Source organism: Colobus angolensis, unplaced genomic scaffold (assembly GCF_000951035.1).
Source record: "Colobus angolensis palliatus isolate OR3802 unplaced genomic scaffold, Cang.pa_1.0 Scaffold14, whole genome shotgun sequence".
Classification (NCBI taxonomy): Eukaryota; Metazoa; Chordata; class Mammalia; order Primates; family Cercopithecidae; genus Colobus; species Colobus angolensis.
This window is the reverse complement of record NW_012114488.1, coordinates 8,728,341-8,754,788: the sequence shown is the minus strand read 5'-3', so window position 1 is coordinate 8,754,788 and position 26,448 is coordinate 8,728,341. Positions and strand designations below refer to the sequence as shown.

General features: G+C 42.4%; 1 protein-coding gene across 7 annotated transcripts in view; it reads left to right on the top strand.

Moving 5' to 3' along the window:
* The window catches only part of MLLT4 (myeloid/lymphoid or mixed-lineage leukemia (trithorax homolog, Drosophila); translocated to, 4), a 140,161-nt gene extending 118,937 nt beyond the window's left edge, over positions 1–21,224 (top strand). For 2 of the 7 annotated variants that reach the window (XM_011934936.1, XM_011934935.1), the window contains 5 exons: positions 1,077–2,078; positions 12,353–12,487; positions 15,683–15,971; positions 19,071–19,155; positions 19,744–21,224. In XM_011934936.1, coding sequence (XP_011790326.1) covers positions 1,077–2,078; positions 12,353–12,487; positions 15,683–15,971; positions 19,071–19,155; positions 19,744–19,897 — 1,665 coding nt within the window. In that variant the 3' untranslated portion in view covers positions 19,898–21,224. Of the gene's footprint in view, positions 1–1,076; positions 2,154–4,367; positions 4,404–12,352; positions 14,938–15,682; positions 15,972–19,070; positions 19,156–19,743 lie in introns of those variants that run through there. The other 5 variants (XM_011934932.1, XM_011934937.1, XM_011934938.1 and 2 more) reach the window with 5 other exon arrangements.
* The last annotated feature ends 5,224 nt before the right edge of the window (positions 21,225–26,448 follow it).

Below are 26,448 nucleotides of genomic sequence, written 5' to 3'. Positions count from 1 at the left end.
CAGTAATGAGACTCTTTATGTACTAAGTAAAGTCCTAGCAAAATGTTGGGAGTAAATGTTCCATTCTTCTGTGAGACTACTGCTTGTTGAAGTGATACTTCATCTTTTTTGTTGGTTTGCTTTTTAAGAAAAAGGAAATAATTTGTTTTCCTGATTTACATCTTTAATTTGTATTCATTAACAGGGCAGAAAAAAGATATTTGATTCAGACCTCATAGTGATCATGTTTATCTGAGTAGACTCCTTTCAGATGTGCCATTTCTCAGATTTTAGACTAGCCCTTTGCAAAAAGTGTACTCACTTCTTTTTCTCTGTGTGTGTGTGTGTCTCATTTCTCTGTCTCTCTCTCACACACACACATACATACACGCACCCCTACCTTTGTATTCAACAAATTTATACCAGTACATTTTAGACCTTTCTGGTGTTGGAGTGGATGTGTCTCAGATGTGTGGGACATGTCTTTGCATTACTATGCACAGCTCTGCCACAGAGCCCAGAAAGCCATTCCTTAGCTTGTAAAATGCAGAAAGTCACAGATAGTTAAATGGTTAAGATTTAATAATTACTCGTAATAGTGATTAGAGAAATACTTGTTGATTTTTACATATTATGAATAAACACACTCATTGCTTTGAAGTCCAAGTCACATGTCTGGTCCCTGCACTGGAGATGGTGCAGGGCACTGCAGGAGGGTGAGGAGGATGAGGATGGGCACTGGCACCAAAGGGCCTCAATGCAGAGAGAAAGTGCAGCTTTTCCTTTTTAATTTTAGTCGAGACAGAGACTGTGTTACCCAGGCTGGTCTCAAACTCCTGGGCTCAAGCAGTCCGCCCACCTCAGCCTCCCAAAGTGCTGGGATTGTAGGCTTGAGCCACCATGCTTGGCTGCTTTTCTCTTTACACAGATAAATTCACCGTTATTCCACGTTAGCCAATGAGCCTTGTAGGGCAGTCTCAGTCTCTTTCTGTACACTCATTTAACAGTTTTTCTTCTGTCTGAAGATAAAATGTCTGTGGATATTTGGTAATTTCTAGTAAATGGCTAAAATATAATAGTTCTTTTTCTTTTTCCAGCGTGTTACACGTTCCCAAGAAGAACTTCGAGAAGATAAAGCTTACCAACTTGAGCGGCATCGAATAGAGGCAGCTATGGACAGAAAGTCTGATAGTGATATGTGGATAAATCAGAGCTCCTCATTGGACTCCAGTACATCTAGCCAAGAGCACCTGAACCATTCCTCTAAGTCAGTCACCCCTGCTTCCACACTGACCAAAAGTGGCCCTGGCCGTTGGAAAACACCGGCAGCAATACCGGCCACCCCTGTGGCCGTCTCCCAGCCAATCCGAACAGACCTGCCTCCGCCACCCCCGCCACCTCCCGTCCACTATGCCGGCGATTTCGATGGAATGTCCATGGATTTGCCTCTCCCACCACCCCCTTCCACCAACCAGATAGGACTGCCGTCTGCGCAGGTGGCTGCTGCCGAACGGAAAAAGAGAGAAGAACATCAGCGTTGGTATGAGAAAGAGAAGGCCCGCCTGGAGGAGGAGCGGGAGAGGAAGCGGAGAGAGCAGGAGAGGAAGTTGGGCCAGATGCGCACTCAGTCCCTAAACCCTGCTCCGTTTTCTCCCCTGACTACACAGCAGATGAAGCCCGAAAAGCCTTCCACACTCCAGCGGCCCCAGGAAACAGTCATTCGGGAGCTACAGCCTCAGCAGCAGCCCCGCACGATTGAGCGCAGGGACTTGCAGTACATCACAGTCAGCAAAGAGGAGCTTTCCTCGGGGGACAGTCTGTCCCCTGACCCGTGGAAGCGGGATGCCAAGGAGAAGCTGGAGAAGCAGCAGCAGATGCACATCGTGGACATGCTGAGCAAGGAGATCCAGGAGCTCCAGAGCAAACCAGACCGCAGCGCCGAGGAGAGCGACCGGCTGCGCAAGCTCATGCTGGAGTGGCAGTTCCAGAAGAGACTACAGGAGTCGAAGCAGAAGGACGAAGATGACGAGGAGGAGGAGGACGACGATGTGGATACCATGCTCATCATGCAGCGCCTGGAGGCTGAACGAAGAGCGAGGGTAAAGGGGAGAGTGCTTTGGCTGTACCCATCTGTGGTCCCTATTTCACCTTCTACGTGTTTCCCATGGGGATAGCTAGACCTCCCCCCCCATCATGATAAGGATTAAAAGGGCCCCTAGGCTTATACTATTTTATTCTCTGTGTTACTCTTGGCTGATGTTGTAGAGAAATGAGTCAGGGCTGTAAGGCTAAATTTTTTGAGACGTGCTTTGACAAGTATTAAATACAATTCAAATGGAACTTGATTGTTTTCATTAGCAAACTCATAATTATCCTTTTCCTTAACACTTCCAGTTGAGAAAACAAGTATTTGTTAATGACCAGTAATAATCTTGATCGGGGTAGGCAAAATTTTTCTTCCAGGGCCAGATTGATACTTTAGGCTTTGCAGGCCATGTGGACTCTGGCAACCCCTAGCTCTGCTGTTGTAGCAGGAAAGCAGCCACAGACACAAGTAAACACATGGGTGTGTCTCTGTGCCAATAAAACTTTATTTACAGAAACATAGGGCTGATCACTGACTGGCCCCTGGTCTTGTCCGCATTTTGTGGTGGTTAACAAATGAAACTGTTCAGATCATTACATTTACAGTCATTACCAAAAATAGAATCTTCACAGTAGTTGTACTGTTGATGAAGCAAGCATTTGTTAAGGTAATAAACAGTTATATTCCAATTGTAGCATAAAGCTATTGAGAACTGATTTTATTCTTATTTCTCTATAGTATGAAAATGATTTTTGTTTTAAATAAATTCACAAAAGTAAAATTTAAATTCGTTTAACACCTTAAATTGTTATGCAAAAATTTTAGATAAAAGCAATACCTTGTTACTCTATAAAGAGAACTGGTAAGAGGCATTTACTGCTGTTAATTTGGGCATTTATTAATATTAATTTATAGAGAATGCTATTGACCATTTTGTGTTCATGAGTTTTAGTGACTTTTTTCTTTTTTAAACTGTGTGCAATATTCTGAGAAAAGATATCCAGAACCATGTTCTTTTTATCTTCTGGATTCTGTTTCTAATTTCAACTGTTTTTTATGTAGTTTATGGTAAAGCTCTACCAGGGGCTATTAGGTCAGACATTTTAATCTTTCTACCTCACAATGAAATTTAACCTTAGATAATAATTTGTGAGTCCTTAGATCCCTAGAAGTAGTGTGTGATTCTTTTTCGATTTGCTCTGTGAATTTTTCCTGAAAAGTCTCCCTCACGCATACTTCTTAATGTATACATCTCAGCCAAAATGTGTATATATATAAAACTTTGCCCAAAATTCAGCTTGAATCCCTTAGACACTTAAGTTTCTTAAATGAGGCCAAAGTGTGAATTATTACATTGTTTTACTACTATTTTTATTAGTATTTTTCAAGTCATCAGTAGTAAACTTCCTGATGAGTAGCTGTGTTTACTGTAAGCGCGGTTTTATTTGAAAAACCAGCCCCTTAGCTATTTTACTTTAAAAGTAGCTTAAAAAATACAGTACTTTAAAAGTACTATGCATTCCCTGTTCAGGATTCTTGGAGTGAATGCCCCTCCCCATCGAAGCTCTCTGGAAGGTGCTGGGCCTGCTGGTGCCAGGTGCATGCTCTTCTGCTCTGGCCAGTGTCGCTCGTGGTGCACTCAGATGGATTCATTAGTAACCTAAGGACGTGCACGGCCTTGTGTCGCCCACACCCCAAAAGATGAAAGGATGTCTTTTCCTTCACTGCATTTTCAACTCTGAATATACAACTGTTGTGTATGGCAAAATGAGTCAACAGTGTTAGCATTTCTTATTGTTATAACTGTATCCTGACAGTAATGAACAGTTAGCCTTGTAGTATTTCTGGAAGTGTCCTTTTCTGTGAGGACTCAACTTTCATTGAAAGGTCTCTCAGAGCTTTTCCAAATGGGTTAAAACACTGAATATTTCAAAGCCTTTTAGTATGAACTGTGATATTTGGAAAGTTTCTCATGAAAATTTAGTAAAAAATATTTGTTTTTTGCTTAGTAGTTCTGTTACAATTAGTATCTTAGTCTCCAAATAAGAAAGTTAAGGGAAATTTTGCTGTTTTTTATTTTCTATGTATCTTAATGATGAAACTCATTTAATACCATGTGGGCATTTTTCTGTTTCTGAATACAGAAGTTAGTGTGCAGTTCTTTACCTTTCTCATCAAGTTATCGAAACACAGATGACGCATGATAGTGAGAAAATATGCCGATGGCAGATTACAGGTCTAAACCTAACTTTTTTTTCCACACTTCATCTTTCTTTTTTTTTTCTTTCTCTGTTACCTGCAGCAGACTGCTATGCCAGCAATCTCTGTTCTAGATTTGGTATGTTCTTGTTTCTTTCCCTTTGGTGCTTTTTTCCTGTCTTGATTTTCTTTTCTTTCAGTGGTGGCTGTTTTATGTTTTCAGTAGATCCAGTTCTCCTTAGGGGTGTCCTCCATCAGGAGATGGAGTCCCTGACACTTTAGAAGCATGCCTTTGAATGTTCCTAGATTTAGTTATTCTTTGCTTTTCTCCGTTAATTTTAAGTGTTACTGTTTGTTTATGGTTTTGACCTTTTCTCAGTTTCAGTCATAAATTGATTCCGTGTATTCTTACGTAGTCATAAATACATGAGCAAATGAAATAAATTTTGCAATGAGTAATCTATTTCTTTTTTTTCACATTAGACATAGATTTTAAACCTTCAATTGTTATAAACTCAGTTGAAAGGGTATTGACATTATTTGCCAGTTAAGATATAACTGTCTATTGGTAGAGTAAGAGATTTCCAGTGAACATGTGTGTATTCTGTGTTTTCTTTAATAATATAACGTGGATTTTAATTCAGTTGATCAGCCATGCCAATTTATCAGTCTGCTGAGAAATACTTGAGGTCATGGTCTGTTGTAAACTCAAAGTGTTGATTGTCATGTTGGGGAAGTTTGGCACATCATTTAGGGCCCATTATGCTTGTGTGTGGTGTCTTTATCAATTAGATAAAGACAGTTAGACTCTGATATATTTATATAAACTTGAAGACAAATTCTAGTCAACTTCTAAAGACAAAAGCCAATATCAGACAGTATATTTAAAACCCGTGAATCAAGGTTTGACTTTAATGGCCTTTTCGCTAAATAATAGTCCCCTTTTCCTTTCCCCCCCTCAGTTTAGCACAGTGGCAATAATGCCTTAGAGAGGAACCTTTCTTAAAAACACCTCTCCTCCTTAGTGATTGGAAGGCATATTTTCTGAGCTTTGCATTTTTTTTTTCTTACATGAAACAAAGATTTTAAAAGTATACATTTTTCTCCCTACTTCTTTGTGTGTTTTGGTGTACATAGGTGTAGCTGGAAGTTACTGAGCAGAGTCACCTTAGTGTGAGATATTCATTCAGCAAATACTTGCTCAGCATTGAGCAAGTGCTGACCTGAGGCATTGAAGATACCAGCCAGCTCTACAGGCCCAAAGAGAATTTCTTATACTATGAAGAATTCTGTGACACATGAACAGTAAAATAATGCTTGCAATAAGGTTTTTGTTCCATAGAAATAATTCAGAGAGTTTCTTTCTTTAAAAGATAATTATTTTGAGTATTAATATTGATCTTAACCACATGTTTCTGAGCATTTTTTAGTCCAGTTCCCCAGTAAATATTATTAATAGCACCTCATTATTTATAAAATTCTTGGCTGGGCACAGTGGTTCATACCTGTAATCCCAGCACTTTGGGAGGCCGAGGCAGGTGAATCACCTGAGGTCAACACGGCGAAACCTCGTCTCTACTCAAAATACAAAAATTAGCTGGGCACAGTGGCAGGCACCTGTAATCCCAGCTACTCAGGAGGCTGAGGCGTGAGACTTACTTGAACCCAGGAGGTGGAGGTTGCAGTGACCAGAGATTGCACCATTGCACTCCAGCCTGGGGGACAGAGCGAGACTCTGGCTCAAAAAAAAAAAAAAAAAAAAAAAAAAACCCTAGAATTCTTGCTATGTAAGAATTGGCAGGTTACCTAGGAGACCCTCTTCTGTGAAGATATTAGCCCGTCCTTAATAAGGATAAGGGCAAATATGTGACTATATAGGGAGCGATGCTACCCAGTATGGTTCTTAAGATATTTTCTTAAGACACATCACAGGATTTTCAGGTGGGTAGTCAGATAAATGAGGCAGGTCTTTTCCTGTTTGGAAGCAGCTGAGTTTCATGAATTTGGGAGGCTGCCTGCACTGGTTTCTGCCCTTCCCTCTGGTCTCTCTGTGACCCATCACCCCTGTCGGTCCAGGGCCTGCCTTCTCCATCCTCTGTGCTCACTTCTGACCTGAGACGGTAGCACCATTTTGATGCCAGCAATGTCCCCATTCGATTTCTAGTCCAAACTTCTCGCACACTAAAGACTCAGATATCCACCTGCCCATGTAACATCTCCACATGGAATCAAGTAAGACTTTTGGAGTGCAGTATGCTCAAACTGAAATCCTTGTCTCCTTCACTCACCTTGCACTGCTCATCATCCTGCCTTTCAGCCTCCCCCATTTCAGCTGATGCTTCGAGTTGCTCAGGCAGGAAACCACACAGTCATGCATGACCCCCTTTTTTCTCTGTTCAGAAACTCTACTGGCCTGACCTCCTCACAACCTGACCAACCTCTGTGCCCCCGTGACCAGAACATCTCTCCATTCCTGCCTGGGTCACTGCAAGAGACTGGCAGGACCCCTTGGTACTGCCCCCCAGTCCCTTCACAGGACAGCCTTGACATGGCGTACAGCAGTCCCACGAGAACATCCTCACAGCCCTCCTAAGTCTCTCTCTTCACTTAGACAGGCGGTCCAAGTTTGTCTGGGTCTCATCTCCTCTTCACACCCTTGCCCACTGCCCTCCAGCCTGCCTGCCTGCCTTCTAGTGACCCTGCACGCGCTGGGCCGTCGGGAGGGTTCCTGCCCGTCTCCATGGCTGACTCTCTTGGCACATGCAGGTGTCTCTCAGATGCCACCTTTCCATGAGGGGCCCACCTGCCCCCACTGCTTCATATTGGAGGGGCCCACCTGCCCATGCTGCTTTGTATCAGCGGCCCACCGGCCTCACCGTGTCCTGCGTGTTTCTCTGTGGACGTACTATACACATTACTCATCATTAGGCATGTTTGTGTCTTCTGGGTAGTGCCACCTCCATGGGAACAGTGACCTTTGTCCAAGTTTCTAGAAGAGTGCTAGAGTGTGCCAAGCAGTCGAGTGAGTGGGATCGGATTCCAGGCCAAGGTCCCAAGCTCTCGAAGGCGTGTGACCTTCCTGACTGTTGGCAGCTCAAGAGTAGAGCTGTTGCTAGGTTGTCTCCTATTTTAATGACTGAGATGGTGTGTAAGTCACGTTCATACCAAAGTCTGACTTGCTAGAGGGATCTCCTTCAGCACTAGATTATGATGAAGTCCATTGTGTCTTTAGTGCTTTTCCTTTATATACCATGGGCAAATCCAGGACACCTGGAATTATCAGGACGTCTGTTTTCTCCTGGCAGAGTACTCTGTCCTGTCATTGGAATCTGTCTCTAACTTGAGTAGCCGGTCAGTTAGGACCATGGAGGTGGCGGTGACTGTGGCTGCAGCTTTGCCTGGCTACAGCCTCAAAAAGTAGCTAGTCCTTCCACCTGATAACAAGGTGTGTGACTCTTGCCTTCATCGCTCCAGGTTACCACATAACTGAATATATTCCTCTCACTTCCTCATGACAAACCTGTTCTATGGCAGAGCACAAGGGCCTAAGCCAGCATGGAAGAGATTGACCCAGTGTCACACAGAGCAGGTGAGAGCCAGGGTCTCCAAACCCACTATGGGAAAGACTTGGCCAGTACATGTTGAACATTCCTAATCTGAAAATCCAGAATCCAAAATCCAAAACTCTGAGCACCGACATTATGCCACAAGTAGAAAATTCCACACCTGACCTCAGTGACAGGTTGCAGTCAAAGCTTTGTTTTATGTCCAAAATTATTTCAAATATTGTATAAAATTACCTTTAGGCTATGTATATACAAAGTGTGTATGAAACAGAAATCAATCCATATTTAGACTTGGGTCCTGTTCCCAGGATATCTCATTATGTATATGCAAATAGTCCAAAACTAAAAAAAATCCAAAATTTGAAACACTTCTGGTCCAAGCATTTTGGATAAGGGATACTCTGCTTGTATCACATGGATCAAGTGATAGTGAAGGTTTTAACAAGAATTTTCTGAATTCATATTAAGTGCTCTTTCTAGGACACAAAAATGCTTCTTTTTGTAACACTAGTGGCAGGAATCATCTTGAAATTTACTTGGTTGACAAATCTCTTGGTGGCTAAGCTCAGGTTTGTCTTGTTAACACATTTTAATGGGTCATCTGCTGACTCAGAAAACATGAGAACTCACAGGAGAAATTCCTCCCCCTTGGGGTAATACCAGTGAAAAGATGTTTTCAAAGATTTCAGTGGTTCTGCTGCTTTCCTTACATGAAAACCCAAGCTAGGTCTTCCCACCTATTCCGCTTTCCTCTTTTTGTTTGTTTGTTTGTTTTGCGTGGAACTGTAGAAGTTGAGCACACCCTCTTGAGCATCCCAGGTCTAATAGAAGGGGTTGGATTAAAAGCCTTATAAAAATTTCAAGTAGGAATTAGTAGGAAGCCTCATTTCAGAAGTGTTTCTTCAGAGAAATCTATCTGCGAGAAATCAGACTGTATTTTGTCTATTCAAGTTGGAATGTCTCTGGAATGAAAATGGGCCCTGCCCAGAATATCAAAGCCGTAGTTTAGTCACAGTGCATCTTCAGGAAGTCTCAGTTTTACTCAAGGAATTAGGAGAAGAAATATGTTCATGTTAAAACCAACACATACATATTACAGAATGGAATACAAAGTTTATATGATTGCGTAAAACAGTTGCCCTAAAAGAACTTCAGGTTTCTGTTGTAGGCCACATAGAGCCACACTGTCTTACTTGGGGATTATGCTGTTTAGTCTCTGCCACAAGGGCCTTTCACCAGCTAAGCTCTAGATCTTACAACTTCTAATAAAATGGTCGTTTTACTTAAATCTGAAAAAAGTGTGTGGGCTGTGCTACAGGAAGGGAGCTAGCACTTACTGAGTACCAGATGCTACAGTGGATGGTTTTTCCTGTGTCATTTAATACACTCGACCTCTGTGAGAGAGGATTTCGTTTTCCTAATGAGGAAATCTGTCCCTGAGACATAGAGAAGACTTTTGCTTGGTCTGAAATCCAGGTGTTATATATTACTTACCAAAGGCATTCCAATTCAGTCATTAATTTGTCATAAATGATCTAATCAGGAGTTTTCTTCATGTTTTTGTCCTTAAAATTTTTTTAGGGTGGACATTTTTAATGGGAGGGAGCATACGCAGAAAAAGTCTGTAGAGAAAAAGGCTTTTTAAGGGCTTTAACAGAGTCGTGTTTTCAGTAATTTGTCAGAAAGTAAAGGATGTTGTGGCCCCATTTTATGTTCATATACCAGTTTCATTTTTATGATACAAAATTATAAACACAGATCTCAATAGATAGATAGATAGATCCTGAAAATACCTGTTTTGGGGAATGTGGACTACCTCAGGCTTGCTACATACTGGCTTTCAAATCCCAGCATAGTTCTCGATTTAGAATAACTTTCAGTCTGCATGGTCTTGATTCATCGGGTAATAGTTATTTTTTAATCTATTCTGCTCTCCCCTCAGATATCACTTCCTGCAAGGCTATTTTGGTAGCATGTAACTTTTCATTCTTTTAATCAAAGTGCTAAGGTAATAGGCAGTTTGCCACTGGATTGCAGGGTGATTAAATTTGTAATTTAAGTTAAAATATCCTTTAACTGTTACTGAATGTAAGTAACCCATACAATTCAATGTACTGTTTTAAGCGGTTATTTTGAGTAAATTAAGAGATTCTCATTTTTCTCATTAATGCTTTGTGAATGGTGGGAGTAAAGCAACATAGCTTTGAAGAGCAAAACAATTTATGTTTTGGAAATGGAAATACGTGAATTAGCCAAAGAGTGGAAAGAAACTGCCTTGATTACACTGGTGCTGGTTAATTTGCCTTCCTTTACGAATAGTAACTATTGAGCTGAACACAGGGAGAGGCTCCTTGCTTAGTGCATTCCAGATTTAGAAGAATAGAGGTTTTTAAGAAGAAAATGCCTGTTTATGGATTTATAAAAAATGATGAAAATGATAATTGTTCTGATTTCTTAAAATATACTTCTATTTAAAAGAACTAATGGACTCTGCCATTGTGTAACACTCTCTTGCTCTGCACTTATTTTTAATTGGGGCTAGAAAATATTAACATAACTTAGTTTGTGCTTTGTGGGATAAGGATAAGACCCATATTGCATTAATGCAATTTTACATTCTACCCTAAATTATTTTCTGTAGAATATTTAATATTCTCACTTGCTTTATTTTGCTATTTTTGTTTGGGCGCTGTTTCTCCTAGTTCTCCTACTTTTTTCTGACCCCTGAAATCCTTGTTGAATGTTTCCATCCTTTGCTCTGGCCCCTCATGCAGGAAGCCCACGGGGAGCTGTGGCCGGTTCTGTCAACTCAGGGGCAAGGCATCACCGATGGCTTCCTTCTGGGTTCTTAGTGGGATCTACTCCTGCTATAACCCCCCTAAAAGCCAGTCATCCTAACATCCCTCTGGGGTATGGATAGGTTGTCTTAAAGAGACAGTTCAATTATTTGTCTCTTTGAGAAGGCAATTGTAATTTTTTTCTAAGATGTTTTATTATTGTTTATTGACATGAAAAAGCCTAATAACAACAGGTTAATTTATTCTTTCTCACCAGATACAGTGTTTTCTTCACAGAAGTCAAGGGAGAGTGAGGTTGTTAGATTTTTATTTAAAAAAAAAAATACAAACACAGTTCAAATCCCAGCAGCTAACATGCTTATATTTCTGCTACAAAAAGTGTATAGACAAACTGCTAATTCTGTAGAAATTGAAACACATAGGAATTTTATGTAAGGGATTCCTGAAGTGGTTAGAGATTGAACTAGATGGCTTTAAGTTTTATTTTAATCCTATAAACATTGATTACTTCTTCATGATGTATGATAATACAGCTGTGGGTGTTCCTGTAGCACAGGTCTATACAGATAAGTAAATGGAGAACACAGTTTTCAAAGTTACCATTGTCTTAGACTAGAGGAACAGAAAAGCTGTGTTTCCGAGACAAAAAGGGAGAGTCTTTCTGTTCTGCACTGGTTGTTAATCCAGGCTTCCTCTTCAGGAAAGGTATTTTCAACCTATAATACATAGAGATGTGAGCAGAAGGATAAAGGAGCTAAAAATTGAAAAGAAGAGACTTAGGTATTTGAAGGACAACCTTAAGTATTTGAATGATATGAAGGAAAGGTATCTTTTTGTGTTGTTTCAAAAAGGCAGAACTTGAATGACTAAAAAGAGAAAAACAATCAGGTAATGAATTGTTAACATAAGAACTTCTTGACTTGTGGTTACCTGAAAACAGAATGGATTGTATTGACTGAGAGTTCAACATTAGGTCCAGACAGAAGAGCGTGAGATAGGGTGAGATAGGGCTCCTTTCCATCTCAGTTTCAGGGTCTATGGTGCAGACGGTAGGGTGCTTCCTCCATCTCAGTTTCAGGGTCCATGGTGCAGCGTGTAGGGTGCTCCTGAGTCGGGAAGGAATTCTTGAATCCGGGGTGGGATCTGGAGGGACCTGATGGCAAAGGGCAGAGGAAAGAGTGGCAGGCCTTGGTCCCCAGGCAAGACCGACGACTGCCCGGCCCACTGGAGTCACATATGCTGCTTCTGTCTCACCTATGCAGAGGCAAGTGGGGGCCTCCCTCTTCTACAAGACATTCATAGTGGAAATTGAAAAGGGAGAGGGAAGGAGGGGTTTAAGTGTGTTCTGCAGGTCCATCAAGTGGGGCCTATCTGTTTGAGCCTGTTAAGTTACATGAACGGGTTAACTAAAATTGTTCCAGTAAAAGAATTGTGCTTGTTGAATGTGTGAATGTAGATGATAAATTCCATCTTGTAACCATGATTAATGGAGGAATAACTCTGGGATTTGTGACAACAGTTTTTAGGTAATTTATTTTAAAATTGTAGAGCTAAAAAAATGTAAAAAGTTTTATCTTCCAATGGTGATTTTAACCTGGTATTTTGTATTTAACTTTCTGTGTGTGTGTATGTGTATATGTGTGTCTACTTGTCTTAATGTGTGCATTTTTATGTCTTGTGCTGGTGGAGTTTGTGGAGGGAGATTAATGTCAGCCTGTTGTTAGTTGCAGGACGAGGAGCGGAGGCGGCAGCAGCAGTTAGAAGAGATGCGCAAGCGGGAAGCGGAAGACCGAGCGAGGCAAGAGGAAGAGCGCCGGCGGCAGGAGGAGGAGCGAACAAAACGAGACGCTGAAGAAAAGGTTATGGTCCTCTAAGGGCAGCTAGAATTTTACCAAGTTAGCCTGAACGTAATCGATTGGCTGGGGCAGAGCGGGCTGGAAGTTCTGTGTGTCTTAAGAAGCACAAGGCAGAGCAGGGCCTGGCTCCCCCAGCTTTGTGATTGGACCAGCAACTTTACCCCGTCTGGCCCACCTACCTCTCTTCTGGACTGTCTCCAGATCCCCTTATCTGCCAAGTTTTGTCTCCCTCAAACTTCTGAACTCTTGGGTGTGTGTAGCAGTGAGCCTCTTTGCAAAGGGTTCGTTTCCTCGGGCACTCATCTTTACTGGACATGGCCCAGCTTGTCATTGTGAAGGTGACATTTGTTCAGTGATTGCTTAAATGGCATGTGGACCGTGGGAAGCAGTAGAAGCATAGTAAGACAGTTGGCTGCCATTCAACATTTCAAATAGATGGTTTACTCAAATCACTCACTTCTGGTTGATGGTAAAGAGAGCAGATGGCTTAGAAAACATGATACAGGAAAATTTAGTATGTAATCCAGTAAATATTCTGAGTTATTTATTTTCATTTGTGTGTGTGTGTGTGTTTAAGTCAAGTAACCCTCTTAATTGAATTTTAAAATGACAGCGAATTTTGACATTCTGAGAAATGGGGATTTTGAGATGTTTCTCTCCATATCTCCCTTCGTCCTGTGTGTGGCCAGCGCCCTCTGGATGAAGAGGCTGTAGCCATTGAGCTCCCTGTGGGGGCCTGTTTCATCCCGAGGGGACTGCGTGTTGCTCTGTGTGGTTTGAGAGAAGCTGCTCTTCTCTGTTACTTCCCTTCTGTGAAGGTAGAAGCTTTCAGTGTTATAACTTCTGATGGCGGAAAATTTAGTTTTTATTAATAATTCCTTCTTCGATAGTCTAGTGAACTATATTAATAGAACAGTGTACTGTTCACAGAAAAGAACTTGTAGGGAGTTTTTTGTAGTGATATGATCTATTAGGATATAGAGCAATCTAAAAGTAAGCTTGATAGACATGATGTGACTTCACTTAAATGGAGTAGAGTGAATAAGGACACTCACCTGTGTTGAAATTGGTGATTTCTGCATTTCGTAGACCTTTGCCCTCTAAGTTTATTATCATATTATCTGTTGACTCTGAATAGCGTTTGAAGTCCTTTCAAAGAGTTTGAGCTTTCAGGATTAGGTTCCCCTATGAGTCTTTCACTTGTGTAATGGTAAGTCAACATTGATGATCTTTCTAAGGAAATCAGATTTCCAAAATGCTGAGCCGCTTGATGTCTAAGTGTTGATGGTGTTTGCTATTGCTTTGCTGTTCCATGAAAGCGCTCCCTGGCTGCTTGGAGGGCTGTATTTTTCCAGGTCAGTGCCAGCTTGGCTGTCCCAGGCCCTGCACAGTGCCCATTGTTATAGCTGGGCCCAGTCCTGGCCACGCTGGAGCCTGGACGGGGGCAGCTGGGTTGTCACGGCAGCACAGAGCACATGCAGAGAGGACCAGGCCATGTTTTTCCTATGTTGAGAAACTCTTGGGTTAATTTTTCCAATGTGTTTTCTTAACTCATGATTATGTCAAATACACTTGTGTTAGTAACTGCTTCTATAATTAAGTGGTCACTGTAAAAAGAAGGCGAATAACCTATTTTTATATCAGAATGTCCAAAACTCATGGGTTTGCTTTGTTATAGAAAAATGTGCCATTCATTTGTTGGGTAGAATAAAGTCGTCTTGTAATTGTATCTGCTCTTGGTATAACTAAAAGAGGATGTTTTGATTTCTCCCTAAAATGTTATCAAGCAACTGTTCTTCATGTTAAATACTAAGATTCTTGATAGTTCCATTTAAAAGCCACAAGAAGTCATTCTGGTTTATTCCTCACTCCAAGGGAACACTGACTCGGTGTAGACGAGAAGATGAGAGTCTTTCCTTCAGGATTGCTAAACACAGAGCAAGAAGATTCAATGAGAAATTGGGCTCAGGGCAGTAATTGGGCTGGCATTTATTCTTAAGAGTTTTCTCCCTCAAAAGGTGGAGTGATATTGTGTATTCACTTGTGTGTATGTGTGTGTGTGTGTGTGTGTGTGTGTAGCTCTAGAGGGAGTAGGGAGAAAATACAGCATGAAATTGAAAATAGGACTAACAGCTTTTCACTGAATGCCAGCAAGGTCTCTCAAATTAGTTTTCTTTGGTTGAACGAATTTAAAATTCATTGTACTTCAATTCACAGCATTAAACATTTACTCGAGGCAGTTTATTCTGTTTGCTCTTTCATCCCCCTTCTTATTTACTTTTTTCTTGTGCTCTAAAACTTTTGTCAATCTTTAACAAAACTGTGCTGTTACCTTTTTTTAATGTTAAAATAATTTTAACACTGTCAACTGTAGTTTGTGCAGATGTATGTCAGAAAAAAATGTACAGTATGTGTCAAAATATATTTGAATCTCTTGTTGCTGTTGCTGTTAATTCCTGGCTCTCTAATTTTCTGTCTGTTAGGGAGTTCATTAAGATTTGAAATATAAGTTAAGAACTATGGAAAGCATATTTGTTAGATTGTTACTTTGGGAGAATGAGTGGCTTTTTTTTGTTTTGTTTTTGTTTTTGTTTTTTTTGCATTTCTGGTTTCCTGTTGATCTCCTTCCTAGTAACCCGAAGTAGACAGGGTGGTTCAGTCACGTCCTCCTTGTCCAGGAAGGACTGCTCCTCTGCATTCATGGGGGCTCAGTGAAAAAGGACGCAAGTTTGTCTTTCGGAAAGTGCTGGCTGTGGAAAGCCAGTCACAGCCTATTTTTAGTTTTGCGTTGTCTTTAAACACTGCAGTAACAGGTAAGTTCATATCCTGCCAAAATCGGAAGAGGAGAGAGAGAAGGAAGTAACAGGAGCATGGAGGAAGGAAAGAAGGAAAGCAGAGGAGAATTCAGTCCACTGGGATAATGGAGAGGCATAAGTGACTGGGAAGCAGGAGGCTGAGAATTAATCCATTCCGTGCTTTTGAGCAGTTTTCTGTCAAATAATCCAGAATAGTGTTAATGTACTTGTAGGTCTAGGGAGAAGACTCCGGATTGACCTGCTGCTTCTGTTATATAGTAATTGTAACTATTCAACTTTGACATCAGTGTGATGATGAGGATTGTTCCCTTTGAAGGCCCAGTGGGTCGGCTGTTCCCTTCTGACCTCTGACCTTTGCACTCTTGTCTATTCCCGCCCACAGAGGCGACAGGAAGAAGGGTATTACAGCCGCCTGGAAGCTGAGAGGCGCAGACAGCACGACGAGGCGGCGCGCAGGTTGCTGGAGCCCGAGGCACCTGGTCTGTGCCGCCCTCCGCTTCCCCGGGACTACGAGCCCCCGTCCCCGTCCCCCGCGCCGGGCGCCCCTCCTCCCCCGCCTCAGCGAAACGCCTCCTACCTCAAAACCCAGGCCCTCTCCCCCGACTCGCTGTTCACTGCCAAGTTTGTTGCATACAATGAGGAGGAGGAGGAGGAGGACTGCAGCCTAGCAGGTCAGGATAAGTACTCCAGCACGAGAGTGCCTCATGGGGACCTTCTTCCTGCCCCTCTTAAACCACGGCCACCCCCCTGCCAGCCACGCCCGGCCTCCGATGGCATCTTTCTCTCGAACTCATTCCAGCCACCCCCAGCCAAAGCCAACAGTACTGCTCAGAAAAAAGGCCAGCCCCCACCCCCTCCAAAAAAATCCAGCTCCTACCATCCCAGCCACTGCAAAGGTAGAGGTAAAAGAGTGACAAATCAGCTCTCGTTGTCTTAATGATTGGAACCTCAGCATCTCTCTGCACACTTGCCCTGTAGTATGGTCCATGGCGATCGTACTTGCTTTGGAATTTGGATGTCACATGATCACTGGTCTCAGCATGGTGATCCTCCTCTGCCTCTTGATTGTAATGTTCTGTGCTAATACTCTTTGGTAGATATCTTAGTACTCCGATTTCTTTTACACTTTAAAAAGTTCCATTTCTTTGATCAGCTGACAATCAGTCCTTCTCTGTTGTTCCCAAATGACTTGAAGTACTGTTGGTCTTGGCTTTCATTTTCTATCTCTACAAATGACCTTCTATTTGTTTGAACAAGTGCCTTTTCACACATTGTAGTGTCTCTAAAGACAAAGTGTTACAATTACATTATAAGTTTCCATTGTTTAATATTGGTAGAACTTTCTGTTCTGGATTAAGTAGCCTGTGGAATAAATCATGCATTCTGGTGGTTTGGTTGGTGTGGTTTGGTTGGTGTGGCCGGAGCATCTGCTAAGCTAGTTAACTGTTGGCTTCATGACCTCCATGCAGGCTGCCTCACACCAGGGTCCAGAGACCCCAGTTACAGTGAAATTCCTCTCATCCCCTTTTGCTCTAACTGGCTTCACTGCTTCCTGTTACTTGCACTCTTAGCACCTAGTAACACTAGCAGCCAGACCTTAGCAGGTGTGCAACTGACCTTAGGGAAACCCCCTACGCTGACTGTAGAGCAGGGCGGTTCTGCAGGGGCAGGGCCTAGAGGCTGTCACAAGCATGGGTTCAGTAGTCAGTGTTTGCGAGACAGCATGTTTAAAATATAGCTGAATTCATAAGGATTCCGATTTCACACTAATCTTACCTTAAATGGGACTGGAATTCTGGCACTAAATATCTTCAAATACAGGAGTATTACTTGTAATGAGTGTATGAGAGTCTTCTGAATCCTGTATCATTCTGCATAAACAATGTATGGGACTCGACAATTCTGAAAGAAGAATAAGACTCAGTGTAACTGTCAGTCTTACTCAATTAACAGATGAATTTTGCCAGAATTCTGTCTTTCCCCACCCCCGGCTCAGAGCTTTGATCTACTTTGAAGGCTTAATATATAATAATATTTAGGGTGAGTCACCTTGGAAGCCAGGATTAAATCATTTTATGAAATATCTCCTGTAAAGATCTGTAATTTAGTACCTTTCAGAGCAATTTATGGAATAATGGTACATTTTGAAGCAGGATGCCATCAGTCTCCTTGTATGGAGTTTTTATAAGCTGAACTTAAGATGACAGAAATGTGAGGGTTTGGTAGCCAAGTATTATAGTGAGGTGTCACTGCTCACCATCTTGGCTCTCAGTCCTCCACTAACCCTTATTTTACTGCACACGTGAAGTACCACACAGGACCAGGTCATAGCCGACATCTGATTGCTCCGCCTCTTCGAAGACTTCTTCGTAATGTACAGAGCCGTCTGCACCGTGTGCAGAGCGCATTCTGACCCTGTCCTCATTTCACTAGCGTGGTCTCATCCCTTGCTCAGCTCTCTTTCTGTCGCGAGCGCTCTGGTAAAGCATGCTTCTGCAGATGGACTCGGCTTCTTCCACTGGGCAGCGAGAGGAGCAGCATCAGGGTGTGAATTGGAATGAGTAATACCAGATTTGAACATAGCACTATATGAAAGATTCATCACTAAAGCTTTTTGAAAGTGATCTGTGACTTGGAGTATTCATAGAGAGTCAGCTAAAGGTATTTGATATTCTTAAGTCTAAAAGTTCTGAAAATTTTGAAGAATTAATTTTACCAGTGGAAAAAGCCAGTATCATTCTTAAAACAAAGCTCAAAAGATAGAACGCAATGTTTTTAAAAATAAGCAAGATAAAAAATTTGGAATTAAAATGGAAAAAAAATGTCTCCATGCAGTAATTTATCTAAAGGCCTGCTATAGATTGTCATAAGGTAGAGATGTGTTTCTGTTGAATCTTTTGAGTCTTTGCTGAGGATGGCATCCTCCACAGTGGTGGTGGGAAACCTGAGTAAAGGTGCAGTGCGAAGAGGCGCCCTTCAAAAGGCAGCTGTGTGTCCCGTCTGCAGGACGTCAGATAAGTTCTGCACAGCAGGTCCTTTTGTAGAAGAAGAGAAACAAAAATGTGTTTTTGTGCAAGTTGTTTGAAAAATAATTTTAATGTGAAAATATTGTACTACTTTTGTGGCCTGTTTAATCCAATGTTTATTGTTGTCAGTGTTTGCTAAATAGTTTGAGCATTTGTTACTCCAGCCTGTATTACACTGTCAGCAGATTTTTGAAGTGTGAATTTTTCTAATGCTACAATTAATAGAAATACATTAACACTGATTTACTGTATTATGATTTTAACAATATGACATTGATTGTTACTTGGATACACTTAGCGACATTATTACTTGGATACATTTAAACTCTTGTATCTGCATCACATCTTTTGATCCTTAGCAATCCCCTGAAGCCAGTAGGAACAGGGCAAATGTTGCCAATGGATTGATGTTACACTCACCCAGAATGGGTTGATGTCATTACACTGACCCAGAGTTGCTCTGCTGTCCGAGGCAGAGCGGGGCCATGGGCAGTATTCCTCTCTAATAATGAAGGGCGTCAGGTCAATGTTTTAGCACCTTTTGAGAGTAGTAATTGGATTACTCAGGCCACCAACAGAGATGAATTTCAAATTGATGAAATTTTGATACAATGTGAAGGGTCTTTTACCTTCCTGCTTATTCAGTAAAGGTATTTTTTATTCTCTGAGCACTGCATCTTTATCATGAGTAAAGCTTAGAAATAATGAAGTACTTTAACTTGTACTGTTTCTTTCATGGAAAAGGACCAAACTCTTACCCGGGATCTGCCGGAGCAGCTGTCGGAGCCCATGACGCTTATCGGGATGCGAAAGAGAAGCGTTCTAAAAGGTATGGACGGTTGCGCTAGATGAGGAACTTCATCTGTACCTGATGACCCCTTTCACTGTTCACGGCACTTTTGAATTATATAACCAGACTTCATGGCTTCACTCTATGCCCTCACCTCGATTTTAGTTAGAAATGCTATTGCCCCAAGTGTTCTTAAAACAGTGAATTTGAACTCACCAGAGAAATCATCAGTACCATTCTGTAACTGATTATTAACTTTCGCATATTTATAGATGCCTCTCAGGTACATGTAAGATTCCTTAAAATGCTGTATTTTAAAACTGTACCCCTCAGGTTACACTTGTTTAACTGGTAAGAAATGCCTGCTTGCTAAAATCTAACTTACAAGGGTTTTGAGAGTTGACTATGACTGGGGAAAGTTAATGTTTTAGCCAAGAAAACATGTTGCCCTTTTTTTCTAGATGGGTTTAAATACAGCCCCTGTGATTTCAATTGTAGGGAAAGTTATAGCACAATTTAACAAAGAATGAGTCTGAAAATTTTAATTGCCGTTATGCAAACGTATGTAATTGTTGACAGGTTGTTTCTAGTTTGTCCAGTAATCTTTCGTTTTGCCCTCTTCTGCAGCCAAGATGCAGATTTACCTGGAAGTTCTGGGGCCCCTGAAAACTTGACATTCAAGGAACGCCAGCGTCTTTTTTCACAAGGTCAAGATGTATCCAATAAAGTGAAAGCCTCTCGTAAATTAACAGAACTGGAGAATGAACTGAACACAAAATGAAAAAAAAATGAGGAGGACACTTTGTATTTACCCCAAAATCTTCTCAGTTGTGGGTTTGTAGGTGCGAGTTTGAAGAGGAAAGAGGAAGGGGGTTATATTTCTAAGTGATTCACAATTTCTGTTTCTAAAATGGTTGGGATCTAGAAATGTTTCAATTCCAAGAAATTTTATTTTACTTTACCATGAGATTGCCGTTTATGTAACTTAAACACTGTCTAGTTTCTTAATTATCTAACTCACATGAGGATAAGTTTTTTGTTGGTTTCTTTTTTGGAGTCCTGAGTTCAAAGGGGACAGAACTAAGGGCAGGAGGAGAGAATGGACGTGTCTTCTCTCCCATCTTCCCCTCATCATCGACCGAGGAGCACAAAGAAGTTCTGTTTCGTTTTTTGTTTTTTTCAGAAACTTGATTTTAGCCGTCAAGCAGAGAATAGCTTGAACTATTCAGACTATTGTTGGCACTGTTTAGAAGTGACCACACACTCTTCTACCCAGGAAGGGACATGTGACGACATGCTCCTCCCATGTCCCCTGGTTGTGTCTCTTCCCACAATATCCTTCTAGTCTGCATCGTGAAACGGCTTAGGCCAAAGCTTCCTGTGCGATGACGCACATCCGAGACTGTCCCACTCATTCCTCGCAAATCTGAGCTCTTCTGATCAATTCTAAATATTTGATTAATTTTAATTCTGAAAGAAAATTCTGAGGATTTAAGCTTAGGGGATTTTATTTTTATAAATACCAGATGATTGTTAGACTTAATAAATCACTGGTAAATTTAAAGATGACAGTTACATTACAAAGTTAACTAAACTTCAGCTGTTCCCAGGCATCTCTAAGAGAAGATATCTTGATTGGAGCAATGTTCGTGTGACTGGGAACGACAGAAGAATGGGAGATGAGTAGGAACCCCTCAAGCAGAGCTGTCACTCAGACATTTTTAATTTGAAAAAGAAAGATTTTCATGTGTATGCCGTCAAGAAAAGGAAGGAATTCAATTACAGGGCATCTGTAACTTAAATATTGTAAGAATAACGCATATGGAAGTTCAAGCTATTTTTATACTATAATAGAGTTATTTAATTTTAATTTGTTGAATTATTAGTTGCCACTGTTATTTCTTCAGCTGTGGATGTGTGGCTGATGTTGGGGAGACGGACCTCAGTGTGTTTTATATTGTCTGGTGTTAAGATGATAAATTACTTTGTGATTACAAGCAAATTTTCTAGTTGACAAAGCCCTTGGTGGAGTCCAAATGATTTCTCTGTACCATATAGTTCTCTTACACATACGTATGTTAGGAAAATAGGCACACTTTCAAAGAGAAGCATAGGGGCTTTTACTGCCTTCGAAATCACTTTTAATAAGAGTTGTATGATAAATCATTAAAAATGCGAGTGTAAATATTGTTTTATGTCTATCAGGGTTTTTATTTGAAAGTGTGCTCTTCCCATTTCCTTGTTTGAGTAAGAGAGTGCAATGGTTCTGAGTGTTCAGGAAGGATTTGCTTGCTTGCGGCAGAGGTTCTAGGAAAAGCAAGCGCCTCCCAAATATCTTGAGAACACTGGCAGCCTTATGGCCACTAAATCCACACTTTCTTTAAAGAGATGAAGATGAATTACTTTTCTGTTAATATATAGAAAAATACACATGAGAACATGCAGATACATGTAAATATCTACATACAGGGATATTTGTATGCGTGGTTGTGAAACCCATACACAAGTGGATTTGGCCATCTTTGGGCAGTGAGGTCAAATGTGAATATGTGTAAAAGTACTTTTCAGAAGTGTGCATTACTATGAGAAAACATCAAAACTGCTGTAGTTTTCCATTTCTACTGTATTTCAGTTGCAACCTATTTTTAATAAACTTTGTATGTATTTAAGTGTATTTGCTATTGTTTTGAAAGTGCTGACAAAGTTTATATTTGTAACATCAGCCTTCCTCGCCCCTCTCTTTCCATCTTTCTATTCTTCATTAAACACTGAGTATGATTTCTGTGTCAGGCAGTGGTTTTCATTTGTGGGGACGTGTCGTGTGCCTCGTCACACAGGTGTCTGTGAGTCTCATAAGCCATTCCACTGCCTGGGCCTTCCTGATTCTTCCTCGATCCGAGCAAGCTCAGGTGGGCATTCAAGCCATTTCTCAGTGACACTGTCTCTTGGTGGCCTCTTTGAAATTCCTGAAATATCCCTAGTAATAAGTAAATGGTGTACATAAGGCATCCTGGCGAGATGTGTCTTAGCGCAGGAACCCATTCAGGACAGCCTCGTGTAAAAGAGTATGTTTGATGGTAAACTACACAAGTCACATTATGAGGACCTGGGAGCTGTGGGAGGCATGTGCGGGCGGGACCTTCCGTGTGGACGGCGCTCAGCGCTGCCTCTGCGCCATTGTTCCTCCTGCCTCTGCCTGTTTCCAGTGTACCTTTTAATGGCCCATGAGCAGGAGGATGGGACAGGGCAGGGATGGAGAATTTTTAGGGATTTCATGGGGGGAGAAAGGGATGGGGAGTTGTTGGTTGAAGGATACAAAGTTGCAGATAGGAGGAACAGGTTTTGAGGTCCCTTTGCTGCACAGCAGGGTGATTGTAGTCCATATATTGTGAAAATGAGGTTCATGAAGGAAGGAGTGTCTTAGGGTTGTAGAAAGTTGTGGAGACCTTTTTGGTAGAATGAGATGTTTATGTATTGAAATTATAGTATTCACTTTTACTATATTTTAATGCTTAAAAAGATACTTTAATGTTTGAGAATACAAAAACTTAGGAAGTCTGAGTATTAATACAGATTCCGTTTTCTTCTCAAGGCCTGTGTTTCTGTTGCTGTCAGTGGAAATAATGGTACTGCCCTGCAGTGGTCTTCTGTCATACGGACCAGCAAGCACTTGATAATTTTCTGGTATGCGCCGTTGGACACGATTTCCTTTATCCTTTATTGAATGGAAAACATTTCAAAGACTTAGTTATATTTAGTAAACATTAAGCAAAATTTAATTTGAATGACTTGCAGGAGGGAAAAGATGTACAAAAAGTGATAGTTTTATTATTTCCAGTATTTCATCCAGTTTGTTCCAAAAATCACATAACCTCCAAAGAGACATAACGACTTAAGACTGGGAATTGAAGCCAGTTTCTTGTGTGATTCAGCAAGTGTTTATGGGAGCCTACGGGTGCCTCCTCTGCCTCGGTGACTGGTCTCACAGTGCTTACCTGCCCTCCTGAAGCAGTGCGGCTCTGCCCCCAGGGAGCATCACTCCAAGAGGCAGAAGCACATGTTTCATTTACATGTGCTGATCCATAGTAACTGTTAACTGTAAAGAAGTGCAGGGGACACCCGGAGGCCTAATAAAGTTCCTGTGGAGACAGTAGGCTGTTTTTAGAAAATGATGCTCTTAAGAAGCCTTGCAGATGGAAGAAGTCTGAGGCAGGCAAGCTGGAGCCTCTGGAAGATCAGGAGAGCCCAGAGCCAGAGCCCTAGGACAGGAGGGTGCAGGCAGGAGCTGGAGAGAGCCAGGGGCCACCTGGCGCTATCCAGTGGTAAAAGAGCATTTTCTAAGACCATGGCAAGAAGTGTGACCTGTCTTCACGCAGTGCAAAGCCTCTGCAGGGTTTCGAGGAGGGGCTGGGGCCACCCAGGTGACATCAGTCGCTCTGGTTGCTGGCATGGACGGGGAAGGAATGGAAGCCCGGAGCAGGCTTCTGCAGGAGTTGGAGGCTTTGAGGAGCCAGATGGTGGTGTGGCCACCCAGATAGGAGAGCATGGAGGCAGCTGGGGTGGACCCAGGTAAGCTCTAGAGTTGTTTGCATAGTTAGAGAGATGCCAAAGAACAGATTAGGAAAGAGCACAAAACTCAACTTGGCTGTCAAACAGAAATTGGTCACCATGGCTTTCAGATTGAAAACTACCTTCACATGTCTTCAGTGGGTTAGATCTTATTTTTCTCTGCTCTTCTAAATCTTTTGTTTTATTCTTTTATAGAGACTACAGACTTAAATGGATGTTAAATTGGAGACAGTGGTTCCAACTTTAACTTGGAACTTTTTAAAGTGATTATAAAATATTAAGTAATCTAACCCCAAAGAGAGTCCTGGGAAACTGTAGGTGAATTGTATGGCTTTAAAAATGTTCCACCTTCCTCCCGTGAATCTTTTTTGTATGAGAATAGATCCCAAAATATAAAAACGGCCTAGTTCAGTTGAGCAAAATATGTACCATGTTCTGAACAGGCGAAGTACAGCTAGGGAGTCTCGGGACTTTGGGTTCGTCTGATTTCCATAACTGCCATTACCTAAATATTGGAAAATCACTGACGTCGATTCAGAGACTGTCCAGAGCCCTCTTAAGTCTTTGTGGACACAGAGTGGCTTGTTTAAATGAAGCAGCCTCTCCTTCCAGTGATGTGAGGTGTTTATTTCTCTTTCTTTCTAGTTGTTTTATTATATGTCACCCATTGCAGACTAGGCACTCATAAATATTTGTTGGGTAAATTACACAAGAAATTGGCTTCTATTCTCAATCTGAAATCTAGTATGTCTCTTTTGGGGTTATGTGACTTTTTGGAATAAACTGGATAAAATCATGGAATTAAAAATTCACTTTTTGCATATACTTTCCCTCCTGCAAGTCGTCCAGTTTATGTCTTGCTTAGTGTTACTAAATACAACTTTCTGAAATTAGCTTTCCATGCAAGAAAGCATGGAGGAGTGCTATCTTCAGTACAGTAGAAGGATTGTTCAAAGACAGCTGGTTGCTGCAGTCTACAAATGATTTGATCAGATCTCTCTCAAGAAGAATTCTTGTTGCAAGACAAGAAAAGGAATTGGTGGAATACAAACAAAAATAGGAAATGAAGGAAGAGGAGAGTGCAAAGGCCCACTGGATTGCGAGGGCGTGCACGGGGAGTCGTGGTACCACAACCAGTTCCATGTATTCAGAAGAGCAAGATGCAAGTGCCTTCCGGGGGGACGTTGGCTCAGCCTCGCATTCTAAGGCGTTTCTCAGGCAGCACTGGACATGGGCCGCCCTGAATATTCTCTGCTCCTGAGGACACCATTTGCAGGGCTGACTTGTGTACATACACGGGGCCTCTGGCTGTCTCTGGTAGAAGCAAATTTGTCACACCTCTTGGCAGGATTTCCAGTGACTTGGGCAGAACCAATCATTAAAGTGGTAAAGCAGGTTGTGTTCCAGAACTTTGTAATGGGGGGAAGAAAACACCTCAGTTTAGAGCTGGACTCAACTCTGCATACAGCAAGGCAAGTGGAATCGGCAGCCAAGGAGCAGGTTAGGGGTTGGTGGAAAGAGGGTCACTGAGAGGCCACAGCAAGGCTGGAGGGCACTCGGGCTAAACTGACCCATGGGGAGTCTAGCTAAAGTCAGGGCTGGGGAACCCAGCACCACCTGGGGGATGGCAGGGGACACGGAACTGATCAGATGTTGGACGCAGGCGTGGGGGATTCTCATGGTGATGCAGACTTGAGGCTGAGCTGAAAAAGGGCGTGGAGAAGCCCAGGGTCTGGTCAGGGAGGGCGTCCTTGCCACTGGTGCCAGGATAAGCGGGTGTCCATGTTTCTAACCAACATGCCGCATGGTCGCCGGATCACGTCGCATACAGTGTCCTGTCACCTCTGCCGGGCCGTGACCTGGGAAGCTGCGCAAGCCTTTTCGCCACTGTTGTCCTGGCCTGTGTGCATGCCTAGCCAACAGCTGCTGTGTAAATAAGTTTGGAAACCAAGTCAGTGATATGGACGTGATATATCACAAACACGCTGCAACAAGAGACAAAGCCTCCGTCCAGCACTGCCACCGACTCTCCTGGAGCCTTTGGCCACGTTCTGTGACACAGGAGGGGCCCAGAGCAGCTCAGTCCCCTCGAGACCTGACACCAGCCCCTCCAGAGACCGTCCGTTTTTTAGGAGTCACGTCAAAAAAGTAGAAGGAGGCATAATAAATTGTGATCTATTTTATTTTGCCTAATATATCCCAACAGCATCATTTCAACATGCAATGTACACATAAAATGCATTCAGATTCTCTACATTCTTTTTCATGTAGAGCCTTCAAAATACAGGGTGTCTCATACCCACGGGACTTCCCCGACTGCTGTGTGCTAGTGCTAGATTGTGAGTGACCAGAGAAGCCACTACATCAAAATATGGGGGCCATTCCCCCCGCAGTGTGTGGGGAGGAGGAGGCAGTGGGGGCCATTCCCCCTGCAGCGTGTTGGGAGGAGGAGGCAGTGGGGCCATTCCCCCTGCAGCGTTTGGGGAGGAGGCGGCAGTGGGGGCCACGCCCCCCGCAGCGTGTGGGGAGGAGGCGGCAGTGGGGACCACGCCCCCCGCAGCGTGTGGGGAGGAGGTGGCAGTGGGGACCACGCCCCCCGCAGTGTGTGGGGAGGAGGAAGCAGGAAGCTGCTTGCCCCTCCTCTTCCAGGTTCAGGTCCTGCTTCCGGGACTCAGCGCCGCGCCTCTGGGAAAGGCCGGTCCAGGAGCTCCGCAAGTTACAGGAGAACCAGGCGGGGCCGTGGTCCAGCGAGGCCTGGGATTC